The 11708-nt window shown below is 42.7% G+C and overlaps 1 protein-coding gene across 1 annotated transcript; it reads left to right on the top strand.

The window, feature by feature from the left end:
• The first annotated feature begins 10507 nt into the window (after window positions 1-10507).
• On the top strand, window positions 10508-11098 carry LOC127136404 (uncharacterized). Its single transcript, XM_051062962.1, has one exon. The coding sequence runs from the start codon at window positions 10508-10510 to the stop codon at window positions 11096-11098; it is 591 nt and encodes a 196-aa protein (XP_050918919.1).
• The last annotated feature ends 610 nt before the right edge of the window (window positions 11099-11708 follow it).

Raw genomic sequence — 11708 nt, 5'->3', positions numbered from 1 at the left:
TTTTATCTTATCAAAAGCTTTTTGACAGTCATCATTCCACCTGATTGCTTGATTCTTTCTTAGCAATTTGAATATCGGTTCACACGTGGCAGTTAGGTGAGATACAAACCGTGCAATGTAGTTCAATCTCCCTAAAAACCCACGAACCTGCTTTTCGGTTTTCGGTTCAGGCATCTCTTGTATAGCTTTTACTTTTGCTGGATCAACCTCAATCCCATTCTCACTGACAATGAAACCCAACAGCTTACCGGATCTCACACCAAACATACACTTGTTTGGATTCAGCCTCAGTTTGAACTTTCTCAGCCTTTCAAACAACTTCTGCAAGTTTACCAGGTGCTCCTCTTCTGTCTGCAACTTCGCAATCATATCATCCACGTACACTTCGATCTCCTTGTGCATCATGTCATGAAAGAGAGTCGTCATAGCCCTTTGATAGGTAGCACCGGCATTCTTCAGCCCAAATGGCATAACCTTATAGCAGAACGTGCCCCAAGGTGTAATGAATGTCGTCTTTTCCATGTCTTCTGGCGCCATCTTAATCTGATTATAGCCAGAGAAACCATCCATGAAAGAGAAAACCGAGGATTGAGCAGTGTTATCCACCAATACATCAATGTGAGGTAATGGGAAGTCATCTTTCGGACTAGCTCTGCTTAAATCCCGGTAATCGACACACATTCTGACTTTGCCATCCTTCTTCGGCACGGGAACGATGTTGGCCACCCACGGGGGATAAGTAGTAACTGACAGAAAACCCGCATCCAACTGCTTCTGAACCTCTTCCTTGATCTTGACAGCCATATCAGGACTAGTTATGCGCAGCTTCTGCTTGACTGACGGACAATCTTCTCTGAGAGGTAACCTGTGCACCACAATATCTGTATCCAACCCAAGCATATCTTGGTACGACCAGGCGAATATCTCCACATATTCTCTCAACATTTCAATCAGCCCTCTTTTGACATCTTCCTTCAAAGCAGCCCCGATCTTGATCTCTCTTCTGGCATCCTCAGTACCAAGATTAATGATTTCCAACTCCTCCTGATGAGGTTGGATGACCCTTTCCTCCTGCTTCAATAATCTGACCAGTTCTTTGGGGAGTTCACAATCTTCCTCACTCTCCTCTTCAGCTTGGTAGATGGGATTATTGAAATCATACTGAGCCATAACAGAACTGTTTATAGTGGAGTCCGTAAGATCAATTCTGCATGTTTAATGCTTTATTTTAGAAAAAAGAGTTCAAAAAAGTCACAAAAACAAAAAAACATTGCCATTTTTATTGTTTTGAAAAATGAAAAACAAAAACGGAAAGACAGGGATCACAAAATTGTTTGCAAAACGTCCTTTATTAATGATATCATTGAAGAACATGATGAGGCCCTACAATGAACCACTACGCCTTGGGCAGAACGTAGGGTTTTGTGCAAAATGAAAAACAAAAGAAAATTACTCTGTTTGAAGAGTAACTTGGACCACTTCTTCAGTTGTCCAATTGTTGATCGACTCCCCTGGAGCACACGGTCGAACCCAGTTGTTCAAATCACAATCACTGTCACCGTCTTCACTATTGGCTGCAAAGACGTCACCATGATTCATCAGCCCAGCGCTGGTAAAGGTACTCGGCCCTTTCTGATCTTGAACACCCTGCTCCGCCTGCAGAGGTTGATAACCAATACCGAATTTGTCTTCTTTAACGGGCAGGTCAACCATCTTGCCCCAGCCTTCTGCATTGCCCGAGTTGACAACCTCCATAGCCTGCTTGTAGGATGCAATCGAGGCACTTGGCTTCTTCTGCTCAGCAAAAGCCACCTTCTCAAGAGCAACGGTCTCAAACGCTTGGCATAAAGTTTCATGGATCTCGCCATCCACCTCCACATACTTGAAAGAGGATAAATGACTCGCCAGAATGTCCTCCTCGCCACACACTGTTACAATCTGACTGTTCCACGCATACTTCAACTTCTGATGGAGAGTTGACGACACTGCTCCAGCCCCATGTATCCAGAGACGCCCCAAAAGACAACTATATGCTGGTTGGATATCCATCACATAGAAGACAATACTGAACACCTCCAGGCCAATCTTCACAGGCAATGTGACTTCACCAAAAACAGACCGTTTGGATCCATCAAAAGCACGAACAATAAGATCGCTTGGAGTGAGGACAACCCCTTCAACATCTATCTTGCTCAAAGTCTTCTTGGGCAACACATTCAAAGACGAGCCAGTATCTACCAACACATGTGACAACACGGCGCCTTTGCACTCCATGGTGATATGCATGGCTTTGTTATGGTTGCGACCTTCCAGCATCAGATCCAAGTCTGTGAACCCCAAGCCATGCCTCGTGCTCACATTAGCAATAACACCCTCCAACTGATTGATAGAGATCTCCTGAGGCACGTAGGCCAGATTCAACATTTTCAGCAAGGCATTACGGTGTGCCTCAGAGCACAACAACAGGGACAGAATAGAGATTTTGGACGGAGTTTGATTCAGCTGATCTACAATCTTGTAGTCACTCTTCTTAATTATCTTCATGAACTCCTCCACATCCTTCTCAAACGACCCCTCAGGCGCTTCCTTCTATACAGGTTCTTCTTCAACCACAGCCTGCTTACCTTTTGCTTTGGCAAGAGCCTCAACATTGTTGTCTCTCAAAGGCTGCGGTGCAAACAGACGACCACTCCTGGTAAAACCTCCCGGTCCCCCTACATTATCCACAACTGGACCCACAGTCACTGGAGCTCTACTTGGTAAACCAATTGTCACGGGAGACTGATTCACTGGACGGATCTGACTTTCTGTCCTTTGGTTGCTGCGGTAGGCATTATCATACTTCCACGGCACGGCCCTACTGTTCTCAACAGCCCTTCTACCAGACACAGCAACAGTAGTGGGAGCACTGACAGTTACTGGAGCGGAAATGGTAACAGGAGTACCAACGGTTGTAGAAGCACTAAAAGTTCTCTGACCACGTCCCTCAGATGGTTTGAAATAAATGGTGACAGTTGACACCATCCCACGTTCTTTCACAGCCCTAGCAAACTGCAAACAGCCCTCATCAATCAGACCCTGTATACCAGTCTTCAACTGCATACAACCATTCTCGGAGTCTTCACAATCTGAACATCCCTTATCACAGCCCGGGAACACTCCCCTATTCAACAGACGCTCTTTCACAACAAACAGCGACGTATGGACATCTTCAACATCCACCACCAAGTCCAAGGCCTCCTCACCTTCCACATTATTCACCCTATGCGCACCATGATGAGGCATGGGATTGTTCACAACATTAGGCACAGGAGCAAAATTGATTGTTTTGGCGTCAATAAAGTCCTGGACCTTAAGATGAAAAGCCCGACAATTCTCAATATGGTGCCCCGGTGCACCAGAATGGAAGTCACAACGAACGTTGGCATCATACCCAGCAGGTATCTTCGTCACTGGACCCATAGTGCGTAGCTCAACAAATCCCAACCTGAGCAATTCGGGAAGCAACTCAGCATATGTCATAGGTAACGGGTCGAAGCGACGATCCGGCATTCTTTGTCTCGGCTGAAATGGACGTTGCTGTTGTTGTTGTGGTGGTGGTGCTCTTTGTTGTTGAGGTTGTCGTGGTTGAGGTGCTGGGATGGTTACAGCAGCAAACTGACGGTAATGTCCGCTATTCACATTTCTTCTGTGTTGCACAGCATTGGTCTCTCCCTCTCTTCTCCGGGGTGCCCCAGAAAATAGCTTCTTTGAAGATGAAGAACCAGCATCCTGAATCTTTCCAGCTTTAATGAGACTCTCTGTCCTTTCTCCACAAATCACCACATCAGAGAAACTACCGAACGGGCAACTCCCCATCCGGTCCATGAACACTCCTTGTAAAGTTCCGATGAGCATATCTGTCAACTCCCTCTCCAGCATAGGGGGTTGCACCCTTGCAGCTAATTCCCGCCATCTCTGGGCGTACTCTTTGAAACTTTCTCCTGATTTCTGACATAGGCTCTGTAACTGAGTTCGGCTCGGAGCCATGTCCATATTATGCTTGTATTGCCTCAAAAAGGCTTCACCCAGATCCCTCTAACTTCTGATAGATTCTCTTTTCAACTCCATGTACCAATCTAAGGACGCTCCAGATAAGCTATCCTGGAAGAAGTACATTCACATCTTCTCATCATCTGTGTAGGCAAAGATCTTTCTGTAGTAGGCCTGCACATGAGTGCGAGAACAAGAAGTACCGTTGTATTTATCAAAAGAAGGTGCTTTGAACTTATAAGGGATCCTCAACCCTTCAACCAATCCCATATTTATAACATCAAACCCTAAAGAGTTCTGACACTCCATGGCTCTGATCTTCTCAGCTAGGGCATCAACCCTCCTATCCCTTTCGTCAGTTCTTCCCACAACTTCATCATCCTCACTGAGGAGAGTAAACATATCCTCCTGTCTGTCAACCAGCGGAGCAGGCTGGCGAACTGGAGCACGGGTCACTCTGGCGTTAGCTGTCTCTGGAGCAATAGGTTGACCGTTGATTCTGATACCCCTCAACTCATCACCCATAACATAGTTGTTGATGGGAACAGCAGCAGTAACGTTGTCATTGATTAGGCCTCCCTCTGGCAAAGTATGGTTGACAGGTGGAATTGCAGCTTCTTGTCTCTGGACTAGGGCTCGAAGTTCTTCTTGACCTTGCGCAACCCCTTGCATCATATGCATGAACTGGGCCATGTTAGCCCCCATCTCTGCTAACTCAGCTTGCACTTGATCTATATTCCTCTGTTGATTCAACCTCGTAGAGTAGCGGTGTGGACGTTGATCAGCAATCCTGCCTGAAACAGGAACCAGAATGAGAAGTCTTATTCAAGAACACCTGTAATGCAAGAATGATGCGTATGATGCACATGATATGTTCATTCCTCAAGCATTCAAGAGCCTAATTCATCTTTCAAAAGATGGCAACCTGCAATAATGAACAACACAAAAGCAGACTACACAGGATAATAAGCACAAGGTGAAACATTAACAACCTCATCTATAGAAGTGAGCACAAGGATCATACAACAATATTCAAGCAAAGATCCAAATGATAAGAGTACAAGGAATCCCATCCAACAACCCTGGAGGTGATTCTCAATATAAACAACAGATACAAGCTACGAAAGATGTCCTCCAGGAATGAGAGTCTTCAGATACTGGCACTGGTCTATCAACAGGTTGCATTCTGAACACTCAGGCAGATGAGTGATCTTCTCCTTCAGTTGTCTTCTAAGCTCTACAACTTCTCCTCCCAGCTGGTTCTCTGATGCAAGTCTCAGGTCTACCTCCTTCTTCAATTGGATGTCTTTGTCTTTGAGCTGCTTTTCCAGGTCTCGTATCTTCTTCTGATAATTGGCTTCCGCTCTTTGCAACCTTAGACGCTCACGGTGTTCTCCATCCAACATTGCTTCTATCTCCTCATAGGACCTCTTATTGCTTCTCAATCTACTAGCATCTTCACCTTGCACTCCTTTGAGCTTGTGAGCCAAGTTCAACTTATCAGCTTTGGCTTTGTAAAGCTCCATCTGGGTATCTTGTTCCTTTTCTTTCAACCGCCGATTCTCCATCAAGGCTTGTTTGTAGTGCTCAGCAGGCACACTCTCAGAAAGGATCAAAGGTGGTTGCTCTTGCAATGACTCCATCCTATCATAGGGTAACAACAAAGTCTCAACTCTCTTCTTGACCCAATCAATGTAATCAGGCATAACAATGGCAAACTTCTTCCCTAGCACAGCTCCATCCTTGACACCAATAGTCTTCCAAGCTCTTCCTACTTGCTCCAATCTAGCCGGGTCACTCCGCTTCTCAAAATACACACTCTCTGCTATCTCAGCATCTAGTGGTCTTCCATTCATAACAAATCCCAACTGACGAAGAGAAAGAATCGGGTTGTAATTGATGCAACCCTTAGTCCCTACAAGTGGCACATTACGAAACTCTCCACAACTCATGATGACATTACGCATATTCAACCTGTAAGCTTGCCACCTGATATCATAGGATGTGAGAGACATAATCCTCTGAGTCCACTTATGAGTGTTCTGAGCATCCACAAAAGGTCCACTGGTTGGCAACAAGGACAAGAACCATCTAAGTAGCAACGAGAGACAACACCTAATAGCTCCACCCTTACCATGCCTGCTATGGATAGCATAATAAGTGTCAGCTAACAAGGTAGGAACCAAATTTCCTCTGATGAAGATAGTGATAGCAGCAAAGTCCTCAAAATTAGGCATGCTAGGAAACAACACCACTCCATAGATCATAATGGCCAATTGAGCATTGAAAGCTTCCCAATTCCCTTTCTTCGCTTCTTCCTTAGCCATGCTCACCAAGAACCTCAAAGACAAACCCACAACCTCACCACTTGGTCTCCAATTATCACTCACCTCCTTAATACTCAAATAAAGAGCCTTAGCAACAACCCTGAAATCAACCTCCTTTGGCACATCCAGGAAAGGAACCTGGTACTTGATCGGGATATTCATCAGGATAGAATACTCTTCCAGAGTGGGCGCTAACTGATAATCTTGGAAAGTGAAACAACGGAGCTCTGGATCATAGAATTGCAGGAGAGTCTGCAACGGCACTGGATCTACCACCATCTTTAACAGTGTCAACAAATCCCCATACTGATCAACAAACACCTTCTGATTACAACCGGTCACCAGATTGCTCAACTCTATCAACAGTGTCAATGGCTCACGGTGAAAACTGTAGGTGCAAGTCTTCCTCTTCGACCCTGGAATGGTTGCCATCTCTCACAGTGAACAGACTCCTGAATGAACCTGAGAAATGATATGCATGAGGAGATTAACTTTTTTCTTTTCTTTTCTTTCTTCTTTTTTTTTTGCATTATTTTTTTGAAAATAAACATGCTATGATGCAAATGATGCAAACACGACTGGTTGGCTGTGTATCTAGGAGCACAGGATCAGAACTTCGGCTTGAATTCGGAACCACAAAGTCATCTGAAACCCAAAGTCCTCTGGAACCCATATATTTCTGAACCAAGTCACCAACAGGACCCAAGAGTCACCAACAAGTCACCAACGGTACCTGTAAAATGATTCAATTCCCTCCCCACTCACGGGTGTCATCTAGGCCAGGGTAAAGTCGAGAGAAACGCAGGATAAATAACCCTTTCAAGAATATCATTATGTACACACCAGATGTATGTAATGATAATACCCCATCAGAGTCTGAACTGCTCGTGATATCATGTTCTGCTAAGTGGCGCAATACCACCCGCTTCCCATGAATCACTCTATTCCTAGGTGTCCTAAAGCTCACTCATGGCCAGGGTATTAGGCCTTTTACCTCTTGTAACTCCCACCCCACAGAGAGACAGACACACAGCCAACACAATGAAAGCATGATGAATGTAAACATAAATGCAAACATAAATACAAACATATACAATCACAGCATAAACATAAATGCAATAAATGAAACAGCAGAAGCAACCAAACCCTATCCTACAGAGCGTTAGGACTGACTCGCTTAGGGAAGATGGACCAGCAAGAGGTCAACTTCTCTAGAGTCCCCAGCAGAGTCGCCAGCTGTCGCATTACGCGAAAAACCGACGGGAAAACGAAACAACAGAGCCGCCACCGTGCGTTATTTATCCCAAAAGAGGGAAAGGAAACGCTCGAAGTAAACCTGGAAAAGAATGGTCTCGCGACCAGAGAGAGATGGGATCGGGAGTCGGTTATGAGAAGGGAAGGTATTAGCACCCCTACGCATCTGTCGTACTCGACGGGATCCACGCACAAAAGAATAGAAGAAAGGTTACTAAAAGACTGCTCAAACACTGCACAAGGTTGGAAGGAAACACAGAAAGACGGAAGAAACGGGACTCGGCAGGATATCGCATCCTGGGCCTACGTAGTCTGTCAGACACAGACATCAGAGTCGACGTAGTTCAAGACAGGGGAAACGTGCTCGCTAGGATGTCGCATCCTATGCATACGTATCTTCTCTAATCAGAGAAGAATCAGAGCACTCGTAGCTCGGCTAACGCACGCCAAACAAAACCACACAGGAAACCGACTGCCAATCGCTGGACTTACGTCAGACTCCACACAAACAGGCAAACACGGAAACCGAATGCCAATCGTTGGACTTACATCAGACTCCGAACCAACAAACACACACACAGGAAACCGACTGCCAATCGCTGGACTTATGTCAGACTCCAACAAGCAAACAAAGGGGTTGCAAAAGAAAAAGGGCGCCCGGAGAGATCAACTCATCTCCTGCCTACGTACCTCATCTGGTATGAGGATCAGGGCGACGTAGTTCCCCTAAACAGGGAAAGAACTTCTAACCTAACCAGAGACTGGGAAATGACAAACTAGAAGGGAGCCTGACTCGAGCCTAATAGTTATCATGTAATCCACAATGGTCCTAGGTTGAGGTTTCTATCCTAACTTGCACAGGAAGCAAGCTATCCTAAACAACACAATCAAACAAACAAGCACAATAAAGCAATCACACATACTATATGCAAACAATTGGGCTCATACAGGGCTAGGCTGCAGAAACAAGCCAACTGGAATGAGGTGTTTTTAGCTCTTAACCCTAACATTGAGAGTTAGGGTGAAGCAGATGAAATGGGAATGAGGGGTGTGCCTCATAGCTCTTATCCCTGACCCGGGAGAGCTTGACTCAAATAGAAAGTGTGGGAGTTCAGAATGTAGGAACTCTTCTCCACAGATGACTGACACTACAAGATCTTGGGTTCTTATTCACAACGCATCAACACATGGTGTGTGAGCAAAGCGAATGACACAACTGAATAGCATGGGATGGATTGCACATCCCTTTTATCTGCCAATTGCCTCTTAAGAGGACTTTTACCTGCTTGGCACAAAATTAAACATTCACAAACATTGCCTCTTAAGGAGGGCTTCAGACAGGTGCCTACCAATAACAGTAGGTCTTCCAGACTACATGAAGATCAAGGAATTATACCTCAGTGGTATGTCAACCACAAGCAAGCAAAGCAAAGTTCAAATGAACTTAAAGCAACTTAGGTACCTGTGGAAACAGCTAAACCAATCAGTACACCCAGATAAACAGTCAATAGTCAATATCAGACAGACAGACAAAACCAATCAAACAACAATGAGCAATCCCTAAACACAAGTAAATTGTCCTCAAAGCCTACAAAATAAACCAATGTTAGCCAATAACAACATATGATCAAGCTCAAATGAAGGAGCAACCTCAACCATGGAAATGTATACTTGAACCTGAAATCACAACTCAAATGGTAAGTAACAAACCACTAGGTCAAAGCCTAGGGTCAAAAGAGGATCAAAAATCCAAAACAGAACCTCAAACTCAACACAAAGCATGTTTATCCACTCAAGAACAAGTCCTAAAGAGGACCAAAGCAAAATCATTATGCAAGTTCATGTAATAGGCATGTGAAGTCAAAGACCAATTCAAGGCACCCAAATGATCATCATGAATGAAAATTCTCAATCAAAACAGAAATGATTCAAATAATTATGGAAAACTTCATGAGCAATCAAGACATCCACAACATCCATCACACAAAAAATCAGAACCATTGGAGATCATTTGTCATGGAAATCACATTGTACAAGTTAGACAACCAAATGTGTGACACAAATTGTTACACCATGTTAACACAAGCATAAAACAGAATTGGAGCATGGGAAAAATGTCAAACCAAAACCAAAATGTCCATCAATGTGTCTAGAATCAGCATGCAAAATTTCAAGTTCATTGGATTAAAATCAAGCATTTCACAAAGGAAAGAGTAAGGCAAGGTCACAAATGGATACATGATCACATAACCTAGCACCAAATAAAATCCAGCCATGCACAATTTTGGAAATCATGATCATAAAAAACTAGACATTGTAAGGAGCATTTTGCAAAAAATTGGGATTGATTTGGATGATTTTTCAATTTGTTATGATTTTATGAAGTTTGGAAAAAATTTGAAATCAAAACATGAACAAGCATGGCAAAATATGTGAAAATGATTAAGCAATTGGACAAACGCGCTCGGTGGGACTCGAACCCTGGCCAGTTTCAAATTTGCGCGCCTAAGTGAAACGGTGTCGTTTCACTGAAGAAACCCTAAGCCTGGCGCAATTCTAGAAAATCGTAGCTAAGGTGGGTAGACAACATTCCGGCACAAAAATGGACGAGGGCATTTGACGAGGGTCGGCGCTGGGGTCATATGACAACAAACCTCGTAGGTTATGCTTTAAACCGACCCACGTTTAATTATTACCGAGATGAAATTGCCTCCACTAACGTTGTTGCGCTAAGGTGGGTAGACAACATTCCGGCACAAAAATGGACGAGGGCATTTGACGAGGGTCGGCGCTGGGGTCATATGACAACAAACCTCGTCGAGTCAATGAACTCGGTTTTTAAAGGCACCCGCAATCTACCCATTACAGCATTGGTGAGTGCCACATATTATAGGATGGCAACGTTGTTCGCTGAAAGGGGTGCACAATGGAGTGCAGTGTTGAACTCTGGCCAACTATTTACAGAAAACTGCATGAAGGTGATGAAGGAAGAAACACTAAAGTCCAACACACATCAGGTGTCAATTTTTGACTACCAGCATCACACTTTCAGTGTAAAAGAGACAATGGACCATGGTGAGGGGAAGCCTATGGGACGTTACAAGGTCAACCTACAAGGTGGTTGGTGTGATTGCGGAAAGTTTCAAGCTTTTCGTGTTCCTTGTTCACATGTTATCGCTGCGTGTTCCAAGATACGCCAGGACGCATACGGTCTTCTGTCCACCGTTTACAAGGTTTCAAACCTATTTGGGGTTTACAGTAATAGTTTCCCAGTGCTGCCATACGATGCATATTGGCCCGTTTTTGAAGGAGATCTACTATGCCATAATCCTAGCATGAGAAGGAACAAGAAAGGTCGCCCAGTAAGCAGGCGTATAAGAACGGAAATGGACACAAATGATACGTTGGAGAGAAAATGCACCTTATGTCGTCTTCATGGTCACAACCGATCTCGATGTCCCAACGCCAGAGCTACTACCGATTAGTTTTTAATTTTCTGGTGAAATGTCAAATATGTTATTTCTTCGTTAATATATATATATATATATATATATATATATATATATATATATATATATATATATATATATATATATATATATATGTTTGGCACTTTTTATATTTAATTAAATAAATACATATATTTGGATAAATACCAAAATAATATTTTTAAGTTACATAATAATATATTAAATTGTGAAAATACATTTATACACTATCAATACTATATTAAATTATAAATCTTATTTTATATTACTAATAAATTGATATAGTAAATAATATCATATGCATAACTAATAAACTGATATAGTAAATAATATCATTTGTATATTACATTATAAATTTTATCATCATTATCAAATTATAATACAATACTAATTTATATATTTTTAAATAATTTACAAATAATAGTTTACATTATTTAAATAAACAAATACATTTGAACATAATATTTCTACATTATCATCTTTATATAATATAATTACTATATTAATTTTCAATTTTTAATTTAGGTAACATCATAATATATTAAACTTCTAAATTAAAAATTTTAATTTCCATAACTAATTAATTGATATCTTTAATAATATTATT

The sequence above is a fragment of the Lathyrus oleraceus genome, chromosome 4, assembly GCF_024323335.1.
Source record: "Lathyrus oleraceus cultivar Zhongwan6 chromosome 4, CAAS_Psat_ZW6_1.0, whole genome shotgun sequence".
Taxonomy (NCBI): domain Eukaryota; kingdom Viridiplantae; phylum Streptophyta; class Magnoliopsida; order Fabales; family Fabaceae; genus Lathyrus; species Lathyrus oleraceus.
The sequence above is the reverse complement of the archived record's forward strand: the minus strand, read 5'-3'. Positions and strand labels throughout refer to the sequence as shown.

Bases quoted from the DNA above. Each gene is read 5' to 3' on its own strand.
- LOC127136404 (XM_051062962.1), top strand. From the start codon at position 10,508: ATGGCAACGTTGTTCGCTGAAAGGGGTGCACAATGGAGTGCAGTGTTG.